This window comes from Phoxinus phoxinus (assembly GCF_949152265.1).
Source record: "Phoxinus phoxinus genome assembly, chromosome: 10".
In the NCBI taxonomy this organism is placed as follows: domain Eukaryota; kingdom Metazoa; phylum Chordata; class Actinopteri; order Cypriniformes; family Leuciscidae; genus Phoxinus; species Phoxinus phoxinus.
This window is the reverse complement of record NC_136885.1, coordinates 10,634,508-10,654,452: the sequence shown is the minus strand read 5'-3', so window position 1 is coordinate 10,654,452 and position 19,945 is coordinate 10,634,508. Positions and strand designations below refer to the sequence as shown.

The 19,945-nt window shown below is 39.6% G+C and overlaps 1 protein-coding gene across 2 annotated transcripts; it reads right to left on the bottom strand.

Moving 5' to 3' along the window:
* Positions 1 to 6,426: 6,426 nt before the first annotated feature.
* Positions 6,427 to 16,586, bottom strand: LOC307005773 (uncharacterized protein). Of its 2 annotated transcripts, none has more exons than XM_079626225.1 (6): positions 16,329 to 16,586; positions 14,307 to 14,683; positions 12,080 to 12,155; positions 11,680 to 11,758; positions 9,391 to 9,577; positions 6,427 to 9,279 (listed from the first exon to the last, which is right to left on the bottom strand). In XM_079626225.1, the coding sequence occupies exons 2-6, from the start codon at positions 14,679 to 14,681 to the stop codon at positions 8,755 to 8,757; spliced, it is 1,242 nt and encodes a 413-aa protein (XP_079482351.1). In that variant the 5' UTR covers positions 14,682 to 14,683; positions 16,329 to 16,586; the 3' UTR covers positions 6,427 to 8,754. The 2 variants fall into 2 exon arrangements, with proteins under 2 accessions (XP_079482351.1, XP_079482352.1); XM_079626226.1 differs by having other exon boundaries at positions 6,430 to 9,279; positions 16,324 to 16,542.
* Positions 16,587 to 19,945: the final 3,359 nt, after the last annotated feature.

Sequence of the window (19,945 nt, the reverse complement as noted above, 5' to 3'; positions counted from 1 at the left end):
TCATGTTTACCCCAATTCATCTCTTTTAAGATTCACTCTAACATTTTTTTTCTTTGTAAACAAGCAAAATAGAATGTATATATTATACAATACAATATATTACAATAGATTAAAAAAAATTGTTATGCTATTTCAGTATAACATTTCTGAAAAAATAAACAACAAATTATGAATTATTATGTTGTGTACATAAACAAATTAATTTCCTGTTTGTACATTTGAAAGTTCTTCTATTTTGTTGAAGAATTTTACCCAATTTCATCATTAAAGCATTCCAAAATAAAATGAAGTCACCTTCTCTCCTTAAATGTCCTACACAGTAGTACACAGAGGCAATGCATTCTCCACACCCTCCCCCTGCTTTTGCCCCTAGTTTCTTTCCTCCAATAGAAGAGAAGAGGGGCAGATGGAGGGTGGGGTAGGATGTTGTAGTAGTATGATGGGGGTTTGAGGGGTGGGGGTGGGTATGGGTTGATCTCTGCCTAAAACTGCTTGGATACAAGAGGGGAGGGGTGTCTGTGTGTATGTGGGTGTGTGTCAAAGAGAGTGTGCGTGGCATGCTTTATTACCGATTTGGAAACATCCGTAGTGAGTTTTTGTATATGTAGATTTGCATGCATGATAATGTATTTATAGGAGTGTGCTGATTTTCTGTAAATGCATTTATAGTGAAAGTGTGTATATAAAGTTAAAAAGAAAGAGAGTGTGTGTGATATTTGTGGAGTACTAGCACACTGCCTCTGTGTAGGAGTTGTGGGGATTTAAATAAACCATATACCTGGTCAGTCATGTGGTATTTTGTGGGTCTACAAAATAAAATGTGTAATCAATTAACCATGTTTAGGCCTATGTGTAGTAATTAACCATGTGAATTAATTTACAAAACAAAAACAAATGTTATAGTTTTATTTAAAAAGACGTGTGTGTGTGTGTGTGTGTGTGTTTGTGTTTTCATTGCATGTACACACATTTGAACACCTGAGCATTTGTCACATAGATAGACTGATGATGGTGATTAATAAATAAAAAAAAGAACAGGAAAATCGGTTTCATCTGTAGTTACCATGGCTACAAGAAAAGTTTTGCCAAAATTGAATCTGGTGGTTCAGAACAAGTGGTTTCAGGTGGTTTTATATCAGTTCTAAATGAATTCAACTCACCCCTATTGAGGGATAAAAACTACTCCTGTGTATTGTTTGGTTGAATAGAAATGCAATGAAGAAATGCAATGAAGAGTTTAATTCCCAGACTAAATCACCCTGAAGGCATTGGCACATGAAAACAAACACACAGCTCATTTTCTCCAACATACATCCACATGAACATAGCCACCACAGAGTCATGGGCACCAGCTGGGATGAGGTTAAATCCCACTCAATCCAAACAGATTAAAACTGTCAAGTACCCCCTGCAGAACACACTTGGCTCACTGAAACTATGCTTGATTAGAGAACTACCTGCCTCAGTCAGTATAGACCTCTACCTCAAAAGCTCTGGGGGCAGTCATGGCCTTATGGTTAGAGACTCCGGCTAGTAACCCAAAGGTTGTTGGTGCAATTCCGGTACCGGCAGGAAAACGCCCACATCAGCTGGATAAAACACACCGAGTTTAACAGCCTAGGCTTCCTCTCATTATGAGAGCATTTTGAGGCTGTAGCATCTGCTAACATCTGCATCTGTCTCTGGCCCTTCCCTAAGTGAATGTAGGCCTTTTAGCATCCCTATATGACAGCCTTATCTCATTGTGGGACTCGTTCGGACAAGGCCCAGCCTCTTTCTGCATTCTGGGAAGAGAAGAGTAATGCAGGTTGGTGCAGAGGCATGATTGATAAAGACCTAGAGTTAGATCTTCAATAAGGCCTCCCCAGTACAATGGGTCTTTTTGGGCAGGTTTTAGGTTCATGTGTTTTAGGCCGTCTTTCACTTCACAAAGATACTTTTTTTGGTTTACCCAACCCCGCCATGCAGAGCTAGCATATGGACTTGGGCAACCAGAGTAGGCTCCACTCAGCTCGCTGAGCTACTGCTCAAGCGATGGGTTGAAGGTGGATGGCTTGCAAGCAAGCGCTACTCCCCTAGGCCGGGCGCAGAAAAAATTCTGTCAACTCTAGAGCCACTGGCAGGCCCGCACCCTGTTAAATTCTCAGAGGCAGGTGGTTGGTACTCCCTGTCGATACAGGGTTGTTCTGAGTACTCCACTTTCAGCTCTGTATCATTCTAACTTACACCACTATGGTTTGGGTCGAGCGGAAAGTTCTAACCTTCACTTCATTTTGGTTTTCGAAGTACTCTCCCTTGAAGCCAGAGCATTGCCATGAGCTGACGCCCATGCTTATAGATGGTAGACCCCTCAGTCTGGGGTCTCCATTGAGGCAGAGTGGTGTATGTTGTACTCCCCTTGCTAAAAGGGTGTTTTTGTACTCGTTTTTGCTGAGTATACTGCCATGGGCAACGTGTTTAGGTACCAGGATATTGTAGGTGCTGTATAAACAGCTTATCTGCCAACGAAGGCTGCGCTGTCAAGTAGTAGGCCTCAGCAGGCCTCCTTGACGGGCAGCCCCCAAAAAAGGCTCTTTAGGCCAGTTTGCCTCAGGTGGTTGGCATTAGTAGTTCGGGCAGTAGACTCATTGACGGGTAGTAGGCCTTAACAGGCCTCCTCGGAAGAGAGTCCCAACGTTGTGGGACATACATTATACTTGCGACCATGTAGCCAGCCTCAAGAGGCCTCCTGTAGGTGGCCCCGATATTTGTGTTGGTGTAGTATGGTTCCCAACGGTGTTGTGTTTGTAGCAGAATAGACTTGCTATCAGCTAGTAGGCCCTACCAGGCCTCCCTGAAAGCGAGTCCCCAGCAGTATGGGTAGATGGCTGACAGCACTGGCTTGCTTTGTAGGCCTCTCAAATTCTCAAAGTGAGTTTCGAGTGACGGGGTATACAGCCAGCAGTGTTGACGGTCTTGCACTGGCCTTAGCAAGCCTCCTTGACCTTGAACCCCAATATGGGGTGCTTGGCTATTAAATTTACTGGCTAATCAGACAATTGGCTTCAGTGGGCCTCTCTGGAGGCGAGCCCCGATTATGATCAGCCAAATAGGATTTACCACTGTATGGTTGGCCGTTTAGGCCTCCCAGAAGGCAAACCCCCAACAACGTGGGTAATCTTTGCCAGCTAGCAAGACCACTGTCAGGCAGTTGGCCTTATCAGGCCACCATGTAGCTCAGTCCCCCACCTTACTGATCCATGGCAGTCAGTTTCTTACCTAAGAAAACTTTCAGGCCTTAACAGGCCGCCCCGTCACAAAGCCCCAGGACTGGGCACCTGGGACTGACACCCGGAATCGGGGTTAGTAGCAAACCATTTTTTTAGCATGCTATCAGGTAGTAGGCCTAGGCCTCCCTGTAGGAGAGTTCCCACGTATGGGCAACTGGACAGCTAGCGTGACTGGCTATCAGGTAGTAGGCCTCACCAGGCCTCCCTGTAAGTGGCTTCTCAGTGATACTTGGTTCTGGCAGCTAGAGGCCGCTTGCTATCAGTTCAGCTGGCCTTAGCAGGCAGCTTTTGAAGGCGAGCTTGCGCCCTAGCATGACTAAAGTGTTCACTTTCTGCTACTGGTTCCCTCCCGGAACCTCTTTTTTATCAAGCCCACAGCCTGGTTTACCTACCAGGCAGGCCATGTGCTCCCCTCACTGAAGGTCACTATGAGTACTCGGCCTCCTGGTCAGATGGTCGTAGGCCTCTCGTAAGGCCTCCCAGCTAGATCAGCCTTAACCTGTTAACCTTCACCAGAGCGAGGACGCTCTGGAGCGTTTTTTTTTTTAAATAGTTCAAAGTTACTATCAGATTTAATGTTATTACCTTGACAAACTATACATCATTAAAAATATATAAGTCTCACGTTTCAGTATTTGACCACTATTGTATTCTGAGAAACTTATAGTGACAGTTATGTCTTAATTTGTGTCAGGATTTATGTAATGAAAAAATGAGTCGATACCTTTAATATGAATTATGAGCGTCAGCTGCTCCATTCAGAAAAAAACTCCGGTGCTGTCATGAGAACGCGTGACAAAACAACGTTCCTCAGGGCTTTTGGCTCAAAAATGTGCAGATTTGGAGAAATATTGATATATTATCATAGGTTTACATCATATTTCTATAGACAGGAATAATATTTATTGAATTTATATCCAAATGCGTCGATGTATACATAAAGAGCGCTGGATACTCTGATGTACTGTGTTTTCAATCCATACAGCAGGCTGAGGGCGCCATTTGCACAGTTTTTTCCAAATATGAAAGCTCACGAAGAAGAAATAACCTGTGACCTTCCAGGACGTCACTGACATAAACACAGCTAACGTTAGCTTTCAGAGATCGCTATAACATGCAGATAAAGATGTTTTGAAGACAATAAACATGATTGCAATGATATTTGATTTACCTGTGTTCTTCGAGCCATGTCAGGTATTTTTATAATAATAGATTATATGTATAATGTAATGCTAATCGGTATAGACTTTACAATAGTGCAGAATAATATCAAATCATATATTTTCTGTCTGATTTTCTTTTCTGAAGCCAAATAAGCTCATAGAAGATTATTTAAAACACTCGACTTGCACTATAAAGTAAGTTTGGAGCACAAAAAGGGTTTTAATCTCATAAATTGTCGTGTATTGATGGTGTGCTAAGCTAACATGCTAGCTAGCTCTCTAGTTGCACCTGCCATCTAGCTGTTATTTTTTATGATTTTTTTTCTAAATCGGAATGCTTACTGAAATATTTCTTTATTTAAGAAAGGCATTTGATACAGTTTCAAATGTGAAGTGAAGATTATGAAAGAAATTAGGGGGTGAAACACCGTGATTAGCCAGTCGTTAGCGATTATAATGGAGACAAAGGAAAAGAATATTTATGGCCATAAGCAGGCTGGAAAGGTGTAAATGTGTGCAGGAGAGACTGACACTGAATGGGGCTCGTTTGCACCACAAAACAATAGAGACAATAGACTGAATAGATGCTAATAGATGACAATAAACACAAGTTTGCATTTTAGAGTCAATTCAAAATAAAGTCATTTGAGATGATCTTGAAAAACATTTAACAAAATACAGAGTTTTAGACTTATCACCTTCAAATTTTAAATATAACATGGTCAGACATGTGTCTTTAGCTGGAGTGCATTTCTAGAGTGCTGACGGGCCAACTTCAATTTAATTTTCATGAAGATGTTTCATAAAAATAAATTTCTAATAACTTACACAACTTTGAAGCTATTCATAATTTTTTTTTCATTATGACAATAATTCATTCTACATTTCCAATAAAGTGCCAGGTGTCAGCTTTCAAATGAGACCGTACTTGAGCTTTTAGGACAAAGGGTCAATTAATTGAATCTTTTTTAGGTTGGGTATGCAATTTCTGGGGATTTTTCAAAAGTGGCGCTGAAGGCTAACAGGTTAAGTCCTTTTCAGGCCTCTTCAGTGCTTTGAAACACTAGCGCTGGGTAGATCTGTGGATCGAGCAGAGAAATTCCCCTCGCTAGCAAGGGTTGTAAGCACTATGCTGAGTTATGTTCTCCAGGATACCCCGTCTCTCAGATCCCTCAGGTTGGATGCCTTACCTTAAGGCAAGTGTCCAGAGGCTCTATCTTCGGTCAGACAGGAAGTTGGACAGACTGAAGTGTCCAATGTAAGGCAATGTAAGTCCCTTCCTGGTGGCATTTCAGGTGAGTATGTTCCCCTGAATAGAGACTGGCTGAGGCTCCTTCGGGTTCCCTAGCCACATTCCCTAGAAGGGACCCCTTCTAATTTGAAGCTGTGGTCCTAGGCCCTTGAGCAGGCCCAGGTAGGCCTTTCATTAAACAAAGTTCATGGAGGTTTTCCTGTGAAGCATATAGCTTGGAAATGCTGTCACTAACAGCCCAGTGTGACCTGAGGGTAAGTCGTTCTGGCATTTCATTTGAATTTGCAAGTTCTGACAGTTTTACTGCCAATGGGCATGCACTTCCCTTTAGCATAGTGGCGTGGGTATATCGTTCCCCCAACGAGACACTGCGTCTTTCCCCATGCCTCGTGGCCTGCCTATCAAACAGTCCCTTCAGACGATTCCTTCCAGGTCACACGTTGATGATGTCATGGGCTGTCGGCGGTCAATAGGATTGCCGTGATTCGATAGTAGATTCAGACACCTGTCACGCCTGAGGCGTTCCCCAAAGCGTCAAACGACGCAGTGTCTCGTTCCCTGTTCTCAGGGAACAGAGGTTAGTCGTAACCTAGACATTTTCAGGAGAAAATACTCATTAATGGTGTTGGCATGAATTTGCACATGGTTTGTCTTAAAGCATATTATAAACACCACATAGACAAAACAACATTAAAAACTTGATTTCTGATGTACATACACCAATAAAACAAAACTCATTCAAATAGATCATTCCAAAATGGATTATTTATTAAAAGGTTTGTCGTTGAAAAAAGCATGAATAACAGTAAAAAGCAGAGAAAAGAGAAAAGTAAATAAGGGATGAAGAAGGGAAATACAGGTGAAAGACAACGTGACTGGAAAGGAGGACAAACAGCAGAAAGATTTCCAGTGTGTAGAGTGCATGGTATGACAGTTATTTAAAAATACAGATTGAACAAACAATATACATCCTTTATGAATCTTTATGCTCTTGGTCTTTGTCTTAAATAACATGTACAGTATAAAACATGACAAAATAAAAACAAGTGCAACGTCTACAAAATCATTACATAAAAAGTAAATTACATATAATAAAGGTGATGCAGTTATCAATTCATTTTTTTTTTACCGTGGCAAGAATTTCTATAGCTATAGGGCAGCTGGACACCAAGCAATTCAAATCTCTTTAAAAAAAATCAGTAATTTAGCAGCATGTGAAGTTGATGCAATTGTTGTCCCATTAATTGATGCATAAGTGCAATTCAACAATATAATTCATCAGCTCCAAAAATAATGATCCAAGAGATTTGGTGGTTTCTGGATTCAACTGATTGCAGTAAAATTATTAAATGTAAATGTAAAATACTTTGAATGTTGCTATGACAACCAATTGACTGACATATTTGTTATTGGTTACTGTAATTCACTGTGCTTTTAGTGGTAAATTGATACTTTGAACACAAAGGCAGTTTTCTCATGAATAAAAGTGTGCATAAGAAAGTTTTGAGATTTTGTGTTCTCTACCATTTGATAAAAATACACAATCAACAAATACGAGTATGAATATGAATATCCTTTTTAGAGAATAGGCACAGGTTTTCCAATATCAGATTTCCTTCATTTTTTCCCTCTACTTTCCACGGAGCAACTCCATGAGAAAAATATTCCATGATTGATCAAGCTCTAATGACCTCAGCTGCCATATGGATAAATACATATACAAATAAACATAAATAAATATTAAAATCAACAATTGAATAAATAAAGGTTGGCATATTAGGACTTTTTTATCCTTTCTGCCTTCTGACCCTTGTTTAAATGGATGTTTCATATCGCTGAACAGCCTCATTCAAGCACCTAAATTCACATCTGACAGGAGGAGCAGAAGGTTTTCCCATCTAGCTTTCTTCAGTGCACTGTACACAATATTTCAATCAAGCAGACTCAGACTCTGGAAATGTTCTTTTCTCTTTCAACCTGGATATTACATAATCGCCTACATTATACCAGGTTGAGATATCATCACTTATTTGTATTTTAGTTGCGGGTACTTTTTCCAGTTCGAGCAGTTGTCACAGATTCTACAGCAAATAAAGTGGTTTGATTTACATTTGAAACCCCACCACTGCCAACACACACACACACACACACACACACGCACACGCACACGCACGCACTCACGCACACTTATAAAATGCAGTAAAATAAACTGTAACAGCTTTTGTTACAACCCACTCATAAATTCGCAAGATATCAGATATTGAAAAGTCAGTTATGATCCTGCTACATTTTTCCTCAGAACTACAAAAAGGGCCTTTCATGCTACAACTGTGTTGTATTACTGGCAACTTTTTCAAATTGTAATTAACACAAATATAATGCCAACATTCTCAGTAGCAATTTGAGAAAACAACACACTTATAGTAAAAATGAACCCTTTTATTCTATGCCATATACGTTCTATTAAGTTCTACCGCTGGCTTGACCTTGTGTTATCCTTCCATTAAAATTATTGCTCTCTCATCTTAATTTGATCTCATTTTAGGATTAAAGCAAAGTCAGTGTCTTTCCCTCAGATTTAAACACACTCCTGAAGGCAATGAACATCTGCATAATACAGAATTTCCTTAAAGGTGAACTGTGTACATTTTTGGATGTTAGAATACTGTCATGCAAACACGGTTTGAGCATCTTGCCAGCACAACACTGGCTCAACCAATGCCTTGATTTTTGGGCAAGGCTTTCTGTTTGGCTGACCAATTCCTGATGGGGGAGTGTTTGAAAACCTATTTGAAATGATTATTTTTGCAATTCTATTTGGTGATGGCAGTGGCACCAAACTCACACACTTCACCTTTAATTTAGGTACTCTCATTTCCAGTTTAAAAACAGACAATTTTTTAACCCAATCGATACCAAAAAAGTATTTTATGTCGAGTTTTAACTTCTTCAAGATTCTTTAGAAATACTTTTCCAATCACTGTAATAGACAACTACTTCAACATCCCATACTTCAATTCTTCTCTGACACAGAGAAGACTTTCGGCTGCTTGTGCTTGGTTTTTCTGCATTAGGTTTGCAAAGGACTTTGCTTTTCTAAGTTTGAAGGCTTCTTTGTGATTTGTGGGATCTGGGTGTATTCCTGCAATGGACTTGTTGTCCCTAAACTCACTGGCTGGCATTGGCATCCAGCTGGCTCTGAAAAAGGTGTGGTGGAAGAGATGAAGCTGTCCTGCGTGGCTGGACTGCTCCTGCTGGTGAGAGGGGAAACTGGAAGGAGGACGCTGCCGCTCCCTCTATCATTAGCCATTCCGCCTTTATGAGAGGGACCAGATTTAGGTGGGGAGAAGATGGGAACATTGTGCATCCATGTCAGTCTTGAATCTGACCACCGGATGACCTTGTGCTCCAGGGTTTCACTAACTCGCTTGTCTGATTGGTTCATGCGTGAGGAAAGGGATGGGGTCCCTGAAGAGCCCTCCCCTTTATCAACATATGGCCACTGATGTTGCTCTCCACAACATTTGGTGCGCTTACACTCCATGGGAGGAGAAGATGAGGGTGAGTCTGTGTCTGACCAGCTCAATCTTCGCTTCTGCAAGAGCCAAGAAAATAAGAAAGGGCATCAATGTCTACAAATTCACATAGTGTAAATGGAGTACACCAACTAATATACTGTGTGCCTCTTGTGTGCATCTACACGAACCTTGACTGGAATATGTAATTGGTCTTTGTGCTTGTGTGGGGGAATGGTATTGCTTTTGCCATGGGTGGAAATGTTTCGAAGTGAAAAGTCAGCAGGGTTAGGTGTCACGGAAACTTGAGCAGTCACTTGAGGGAACCAAAGCTTTAGCATTCCCTCTATCTGCAGCAAAGTAGGCAAGTACTTCTCTCTGTACACATACACACACACACAAAAAAAGACAATAAGCAGAATAACATAAATATATCTGAAATACATTTTTGTTAACATTATGTAAAACATATTTGGACAAACATGAGTGAAACAAGCCCATAGTAAATGATGAAGTACATTAACATGTGGTCAATGTGCTAAGATGTCTGTGTGAACTTGAGGGTAAAACATACACTTAACAATAACTTTTTACATTATGAATAATAGTAAAAAAGTGAAAGTGACTGCCAAGTATGGTAACCTATACTCAGAATTTGTCCTTTGCGTTTTACCCATCCAAGTTAGTGCACACACATTAGAAGTATTGAGTAGTGAACACACTCACACTGCAAACCGGGAATGCCCGGGGAGTGACTGGAGGTTAGGTGCCTTGCTCAAGGGCACCTCAGTCATTTCCTGCTGGTATTGAGAATCGAAAACCGCAACCTTTGGGTTACCAGTCTGACTCTCTAACCATTAGGCCAAGAATGCCCATAATATGTTTAACTTTGTAAGTAACCGATTCTGCAACATCTGTGCTAATCTATGATCAGTGATTTTTGATGTGTGAGGAGTCATGTACAGCAGATGGTTTTTGAGGAAACACGGTTTATTGCTGTTTATGCGTCAGTAAATCAAGTCAGTGTCTAAATGGTCAACTTGAACATGAAAATCATTTAAATTAATTGACATAGCTGTCAATAAGTGTTGTCTGTGAGTCTATCAGTGATTTGTCCCCACAACTCTAGTTATAATCAATGATGCTGTCTACACTGCACAATGAATCTCTATTTACATTGTGTTAAATAGATTTCGTGTTCTGATTTTCGCCCTCTCTCTCATCTGATTATTATGAGAAAGAGTTTGAGGCAAGAGGAGATAAATATGTGCATTTATGAGGTTTGCAATGGGATAAAATCAGTGATATGAGCAAGCAACACAGCAGGAGGCACAATGGTCTCACCATTCACTTTAGACTGAATTTAAAGAAAAGTTGCTTTAACTTTAAAATAGTGAATACAAAGAAAATTAAATGTTTTCCCAAAATGAATGAATCCATAATGACCTTAATAAATTACTGAGTTGAAATTCAATCAACAAACTGTCAAATTTGAAAGAATAGATCCTATGAATATAGTTTTTTTAGTGGCAAAAATATAAGTCGAACAACTGATAAAGTTAAAATACAGGTTTTCCAGAAAATTAAATATGTTGTAAATTCTTTATTTTTAATAAAGAAAACCCACTATAAACTTTTTTTTTTTGCTCACAAAAGTCTGCATTTATTTGATCAAAACTACAGTAAAACCAGTCATGTGACATATTATAACAATTTAAAATAACGGTTTTCTATTTTAATATATTTTAAAATGTAATTCATTCCTGTGAAAGTTGAATTTTCAGTAGTCGTATGTCTTCAGTGTCACATGATCTTTCAGAAAGCATTCTAATATTCTGATTTGGTGCTCAAGAATGTATTATTATTAATGTTGAAAACATTGCTTAATATTTCCGTGCTACATTTTTTTTCAGGATTCCTTATTGACTAGGAAGTTCAAAAGAACTGCATTTCTTTTAAATAGATTTTTTTGGTAACAATGCAAAAGTCTTCACCGTCACTTTTTATCAATTTCATGTGTCATTGCTGAATAAAAATATGAACTTCTTATAAAAAGGTAGTAGTTAATCTACACATATAATACAAATTTCCACTGATTGTCTATTTACAAATGAAATTACTTCTTAATTTCTGCCTGTTGGTTTCCATTGTTGTTTATTTTTATGATATATTAAAATATGTTTGCACTTGCCAAAAAGCAATGGCAGAAAGGAGTTAGTATGGCTTTTTATAGCACCTTCTGCAGATTTTTTTTACAAAAGTTTGGTCTATGTTCTTAGAAAGTCCTGATGTCTATACATAACAAGACTTTGCTCAGAAGATGGAGTCTCTAATAATGTCATTGTACATGCAAACAAAAAGGTGAAATTATATATAACAACTCTAAAATATTGCAATTTAACCCTGTTTGAGTATTCTCTCATGATAGAATAGCATCTAATGTTATGCCAGAGTTCTTATAAATGTTCACACTCTCTCACCCAATATGTGGTTTCTGCAGCACTCCCACAATCCTCTGAATTCTGTCCATTGCAACACTCTGCTGAAAACTGCTCAGACCTGCCAATCACAAGCAGGTAAACGTGTTGATGAAATCAGACAGTCAGATTAAATCACTTCCTGCACAGGTTTATGTTTTCTACTTATGCAATGAAATGTGCAAAATCTGAAAAGAGAAATAAATGGACTTTTTATAAAAAAAAGGTTTTAATAAAAAAAAGAGAATCAGAAAACAGGAGAACAGATGCAGATAAATTACCACACACATAAAAAGGCTGATACACTCTAAACTACATATTATTACAGGCCCATTACAGTGGTATAACTTCAAATAAAGGGATGTTTAAGACTGGACACAGAGACAGCATGCTTTTGTCTCACCTTTGTCAAATCTTCCTTTCTTCAGTCCGTTTAGAAGCTCCAGCAGAGGCCGAACAAACCCCTGGAGCTCTAAACACTGAGGAGGAGAGAAAGCCACAATCATGTGATATTCAAACTAACTCTCTAAGATCCTGTTTGCATCTGATATAAATATATCCGTTTCAGGCAATCCCATAAGTAGACAACACTAAAATCAGATTTAAATGGGGTCAAAAGGTTCTGGTGAAAACACTAATGCATCCTGATGTGTCCTGGAAGATAGTGAAGGACCACCAACTCACCTTGCAATCAACATCTGTGCAAAACCAAAGGTTTTAAACATTGCTGGCCATGTGTGTCTTACAGTATAGAGATAAGAACCATCTGTTCTCAGAACATCTTCTGTTTGGCAAGCAGATATAAGCATCTGCTAAATGAATAAATGGAAAGGAATAAAAGTAGACTATGTCGTGTGAAGCATGCTTATCTTATGTTCATTTAATACAGGTACTTGACTATATAAGTCTTCAGCTCAAAACATTGTTTGCAGAATCAAAATTCAGGTATCTTTGTGATAATCACTGTGCCGACATGATGCACAACAATACACTGGTATAGTAAACTGTTAAAGGTAGGGTAGGCAATTTCGGAGAGGTTAGCAATAGCAAGCTAGCTTTGAAAACATGATATCCCACCGTCCCTTCTTTGTGCGCACGCTTCGGATCTGTCAGTCAGCGCGAGTAAGATCGTTTTGTTTACAACCAGCATGAGTTTGAAAATCACATTTCATTGGTTTAGACCAAGCATGCCGCACAAGTCCTGAAAAGTGAAGCCAAAACGTCTCGATCGCCCCCAGGTGGTTGGTCCCAGTATAGGTCATAAAACCCGCCCTCCCCATGAAGTCTATAGAGCATCACAGTCCCGCCCACAGCCCGAGAGAGCTTTGGTGCCGGAAGTAAAATTCCTATTCATTTCTCCCATTGACTTTTGGAAAAATCCGTATCTAAAGAGTTTTAGAGCATGTCTGAGGATAACCAGCTATGGCTGAACTCATGAGCATACAACATATCATTTCAAGTGAAAAAACGAAGAGAAAATCCAAAAAAAGGCAAAGGTACAAGACTGTGTACATATTTTCATCTCCGAGCGAAGGAACTACTCATCCCATAAACCACTGCGCCTCACTGAAGTCGACTGAAGCCATAACTGCGAAAGAGCCTTACCAAATAAATCAATAATTTGACACAAAATATTAATTTAAAAACGATTTATATGGCTTCCGCTAAAGAAAACAGTCCGTTCCGTCTCTACGGTTAGAATCCTGCTTCCATGGCAACGCTCTGTTTTTTCACGGACCTTCGCGGGGTTTACACGACTTCCACCAATCAGATGCATCACTGTGGGATTGTCGGATTGTTCAGGATTGTGGGTAATGAAGTACTTATCGAAGACATCGAGAATAAAAGGCATTTATCTCAAAACAAGGTTAGTGCCCCATGAACTTTTGGCGTTTATATGAGCATATACAATCGCTTAGTACAGCCGTAGCTGGTTTTAAGTCTACCATGTATGGTTACGTTTTTATGGCTTATACCCCAACTGTCAATGGAGAAATTGTATTGAATTCTTACTTCCGGCACCGGCTGTGGGCGGGACTGTGATGCTCTATTGGGACACGATGGAAACTAAAGAATCAAATGACACTTTTTCCGTTTTCTGTTATTTTAGGTAGTTTTTAATCATGCTGATTTAAGTTTAAGTGTTCGTTTTTTAAAACAAGTTTGCTCTTAGTTAGTTATTTGATGCTATAAAAATGGGAATGTGACGTCATGATTGACAGCTGTGATTGACAGCTTCTCTAAAATAAGTAGTCACTTAGGCACCTACAGACTTTTTGGGGGGTTTTCGGGAGGAGATTGGAGCATAAACTTTAATTTCTAGATGGCCATAACTGTTTATTTCACACAGTTAACTTTATACTAACCGTTTCCTCTTTAACCTATTATTGATTGCTACCAGGATGTGAAGAGTTTCAACCAGTATAACAAAAAGTGTTTATGAAACAACCTACCCTATCTTTAATTCAAAGACCTTCAAACACAAGTAGTCACAGGAGTCATATTTGTAATGCATACAAGTACTAGTGGTAAAAAGTAAAGGGTCTCAACTGACTACATTTGATTAGAACACTCGAGACAGACGTTAATACCAGGTGTAAACTATTGAGAATTGGTGGAAAGATTCTCACCTTACGAGCAAACCGCAGGTCTCCTTCAGTTCCTCCATTCTTCCCTCGCTCGCTCTCAGAAATGCTACAACCTAATCCAGACGAAGACGAGGAGGACAGGGAGAGAAATGATGAGATGGACGAAGACGCTGACCTAGCGTGACTGTTGCCCTGTGTCCTCTCAGGGTCACTGAATCCATCACACGCCCACTGAGATCCAGGACGCTCCTGCTCTCCGTTCAGACTGTAACCACTTCTGTTAGAGAGAATGGACTGAGACGAATGCCTGTCCCTGTCCTCCAACAGGTAAACATTTGTCTCACCATCACTGAACAAGAAACTGTTGTTGGAGCATAGCGAATCCGCTTGAGAGGAAGGAGATTCTGAGGACTGCATGACTGTGGGAAAGAGATGGAAAAAATATATGTAGAACAGAAGAAATTAAGTAGGCAAAAAAGCAAATTTGCACAAATTGTGGAACCCGAAAGTGAGACCACTAGTGAATTTTGCATTTAACAATTTTTTTTAATTCCAAATGATTTTATCAGCATACCAATTTAATTTAAATGAGACACTTACATGAATGTCTGTATGTCTATATGTACGATTGGTTTTGCTTTAATGCAAGCAAGGAAATCTGACCTTTTGTACCAGACCTTCAAATTGTAAAAAAATATTTTTCATTTATCAAATGCTTCATTTAATGCTAAAACTATTGATTCCGAGATTCAAATTAGATTTGAAAACCAAGGTTTTCATTGTGGCTTTTCAGACACTAAATATTCCAAAATGAACCCAATTTCGATAAAACCAAATAAAACCAATAACATCCATAATGTTTTGTCTGAGACATTACAGAATACATGGGGTCTGTCTAGAGTAGACCCTCTGAGATTAGAGAGAAGCGAGGAACATGCAAGCCTGTGCATGCATGGTTGTGTAAGTGTGTCGTCTAGAGCAGGAAAATTGGGGGAGGGGTGCAGTGGGATGCTTTAACACTAGTGGTTAAAGAAGGCAGCTAGGGTCTCTCCATTTCTTTTTTATTTTCTCCTCTCCTCCCTCTGGCACACACACACACACACACACACACACACACACACACACACACACACAGGGGCAGGGGCATACAAACACCCGGAGACAAACACACACACGCACACACCCTCACTTTTCACTCGCTCATGTCACCCGCCCCTCCCCCAAACATTTTTAATATCTCTCTTTTTTTTTTCCTGCTCTTTCTCTTCAAGTGTGCCTCTGTTGCAAATCCATAGTAAAAACAAAGTATGCGTCTCTCCTCCTGTATTCCTTTAATAGGTTTCTCTGTCTACCCTTCTTGTTTCTCATTCAGACTCTTTCTCTGTGCTGCTCAGACAGTCAGCAGCAATGAAAATGACAGTTAGGGTCACTTATGGCTCCACTTCTGTTGTGTACACACACACACACACACACACACACACACACACACACACACACACACACACACACACACACACACACACACACACACACACACACACACAATCAGCACTAACTCCCAACATTCCTTTGCATTGTTATGCACTTCTTGACGAAATTTCAATTATTTTCAACTTTATATCCATAAAACATAAAAATTAAATAAACCTTTACATGTATTGCTGTTTGTGTTGTGATAATGCCCTGACATTATCATTTGTGTATAACAATTTTATGTAGGCTATTCATAGAATACATATAGGCCTACTACATACTATACAAATGATCCTTCTTCACACACACACACACACACACACACACACACACACACACACACACACACACACACACACACACACACACACACACACAATTATTGCACGTGACTTAAGTCACACACACACACACACACACACACAAAATACACACGCCGAGTTGCAGTGATAGGACAATTTCAGATAAATGAGGACTATCAAATAACAGTTTAACAATCAAAAGTGAGCAATGCAAATAGCAATCTCATACTATTCCTGTTTAATGACATTATGTTACCTAATAACGAATTGTTTTGAAAACATACCTCACCTTCAGGCGCGCCTGTGAAATCAACGCAAACCCTTCCCGGCGATCCCTTCTAGTCTATCCCTATCCCTATCCCTATCCCACAGACCAGCTCTCTCTCTCTCTCTCTCTCTCTCTCTCTCTCTCACTCGCTCTCCTCCTCACTTCCCGAGTGTCAACATGTGCATAGACGCACGTGCCCAATTTAGTGCCATCCACGCACAGACTCTCGTTGGCCGCTGCCGTCAGATAGTAACCATCTTATTGGTCTACACTATAGCCAGTAATTGCTCCGCTCTTCTGCTACTGGCCAGTGAATGACTCGTAGCTCCGCCCATCCGTGTCATGTGTGTGTTGGCAAACTTGGCATGGGTGCAGCGGACCCGAAGTGTAAACACACGCAAGTCGAAAAGATACAGTACGTGCTGAGGGTGTGTGTGTGTGTGTGTGTGTGTGTGTGTGTGTGTGTGTGTGTGTGTGTGTGTGTGTGTGTGTGTGTGTGTAATGTAATGTAATTTATTATGGGATAGAAGATCATTACGCAAGAAGACAACAAAACCATAACTTCATTCTCATTATCATTATCACGTGGTAAGCGAACACCGAAAGACAGCTAATTTACGGACCCACGACAGACCATGTCACCCGACACACGTGAAGTCTAGTTTTAATCTCGATGTAGTTCATATTAACAAGATTTCGTTTGCACAATAAATGAAGTTTTTCGTTGATGTTTTTGTTTTGGATTTAAATGTATGAAAAAATAATGCACAACAATTTTGGATTGTTTTTAATTGTTGCATTTATAATAAATGCATTACGTTATTGTAAATATATTTTTATACAGCCACACTACACCCACTGAAATGAAATCTATCTATCTATCTATCGATCTATCTATCTATCTATCTATCTATCTATCTATCTATCTATCTATCTATCTATCTATCTATCTATCTATCTATCTATCTATCTATCTATCTGTGTTTACATAATATGCGTTTGTACTGTGTATAATTATTTTGTACATGCTATAAATACATACCATGTAGGCTATATTTTTTTAAGAAATATTTGCATGTCGACTACTTTATATTTATATATAAACTATATACATATTTTATATAAATAACACATTTTCTTAAATATACACATGCATGTGATTGTATTTATACAAAATAATTACACACACATAGAGTAGCTATTATGTAAACACAAACTTTAATTTTGGATGCGTTGCCCAGCACTAATCCTTCGAAACTGCACTGCTGACAAATGCTGTAGCTAGCCTTAATCCTAACTCAAAAGAGTTAACTAATTAATGATTTAACTAATTTATGTATATTTGTCGTGAGTTGTTTGGTATTATTCTGGGGACATTTTCTTCCTCATAATGTTTTAACAGCCCTTCCATTGTGAAATCAGTAAACAAGCATACAAATAAGACGTCTCAAATGTGAAAGTAGTAAAAATGTATCTGATGCGACATGAGTAATAAGTTAAATAATATTGCAATCAAATCACTGATTCTGACCATTCCAGAAGACATGTAAACTGGCCTGTATCCCTTTAAGAGCAACATGCACACGGACGTGAACTGCAGCCTGAGAGATTTGTGAATGAAATCCATAGCCACGCCTTTAATGCTTACTCGGCCAATGAAAATTATGACAACCATTATGACACGCCCTACTCGCCAATGATTGACCAATGGCGAAATCTTCATGGGCCAGGAGCGTTGCGTAAGATTGTGCAACGGTTTCACGTTGAAACGGATCACTACGCTGTGAAGTTTAAAATGGAGGAAAGGTCAGGATTCAGAACACCAAAACTGAAACGTTAAATCATGTATTTTGGGCGGTTTTAAAAATGTATTATTTTATTTATAGACCCGTTAAATCTCAAATGTTGGGAGAACAGGGGCGTATCACGTTGCTTACGCACAAAATGGGCATAGAAATTTGCGTACGAACGCGATTTTCCCATAGACAGTATATAAGGATTTTCCACGCACATATCGGGATTTATAAAAAAATAAACTAAAGGCGTAAATTTGTGCGCATGTGGGATTGAATGGGTGCACCCAATAACATCCACTATGGTTTCGGACACTGTCCCCTCAATAGCGGGGGCGATTTCGGATTCAGTCCATTAATAGCCCATTATTTTGAGAATAAATCACATAATAGTGCATAATATAGCCTATCAATTATATTGAGTTTTAATCGCATAAACTCAATTGTGTAGCCTAGTTTTATTTTTTCTCCAACAGCTCATATATCTATGGCATTTTATATATATTTTCTCCAATAACTTATATGCATATAGAATGGTGCATAAAACAAACGTATACGTAAAAAGGGGTTTAAATAATAAGCTCATGGTGAATGCAAGTGCTAAGTGCGCATGGCAAGCCGCATTAGCATTAAATACCCTGGCTATGGCAAGCCGTTTTAGCATTAAATACCCCTTGCTGTACTAGTCATGATTTAGTTTTGACTAGTCAAAAATCAAATTCCAGATACCTTAATTCCAATTTTGACTTGTCGTAATTGTAATTAAAGGGATACTTCACCTCTGGAAAGATGAATGTGTATTTTAAATGGGTCATTTATGTAGTAGAAATGTGAAATTATTTTTGAATTTGGAGCCTTCTAGACTGAGAAAAGCCAGAAATTATATTTTTGGCTTATGGGGACGAAAGACAACAACTCCCAGAATGCACTTGCTTCACTGCCCTACGAGGCCACACCTACTGTTAAGAGAGCGCAGTTAAACTAGTGAGTCTCTGTGACGAGTCTGCCCGGTAATTTGAGATCGCCAAAAGTGTCTAGGATTCGGCTTTTGCGTTTCAGTCGCCATTCATTATGTTTACTGTGGCAGGCAGGACGAGGCTAGGGCCGCGGGAGAACGACGTGAGGCCGGTGGCGTGATTACTGATGAGATGCACCTGCGAGACGCACCGGTCTGATAGGCTATCTCTCATGGAGGAGCGGGAATTTTCTTAGCAATGGTTAAACGCACATCAACCGATCACTTGTTTAGCGTTCATGTAAACACTATATTCAGATTCACCAATCGGAATGAATTCAGTTAGATTGAAACAAAAGGTGTGCATGTAAACAATGAATGGCGACTGCAGAAAGCAAAAGCCGAATCCTGGACATTTTGGACGATCTCGACGGTCGGACATGTCTGTGAAAAAGGATGGTAACTCCTACTACTTTCTCCACAGAATAAGAACCCGTTAGCTTAACGTCCAAATAAAAGATGGCTGACACTGTTCGTACATTCTGTGAGTGAGATCCCTCCCTCTATGGGCGGGTTGAAAACATGCAGATCTAGTGCCTTCTACTGGCTGTAGTTTTTAGCCTCTGGCCAAAACATATAGCCTGACTACGTCAGACTTCGTACTTCCGCTCAATTTCATTTCGCTTCTGTACTTAGTCTGAGACATCGACATGTCTCTCAGTTTTCCTCCGGCCTGAAAACAGCCGGCCAATCAACGAACAGAGAGCTGGCTGAGAGCCGTGACGTAGACGCTAAGCGCCGAGTTTGAGATTGGGGAAATCGAAAACGACCGCGGATATGGAGACAAGGGATGCAATTCGCTCTGTTGTGGAGAATATTCCCGGCATTTC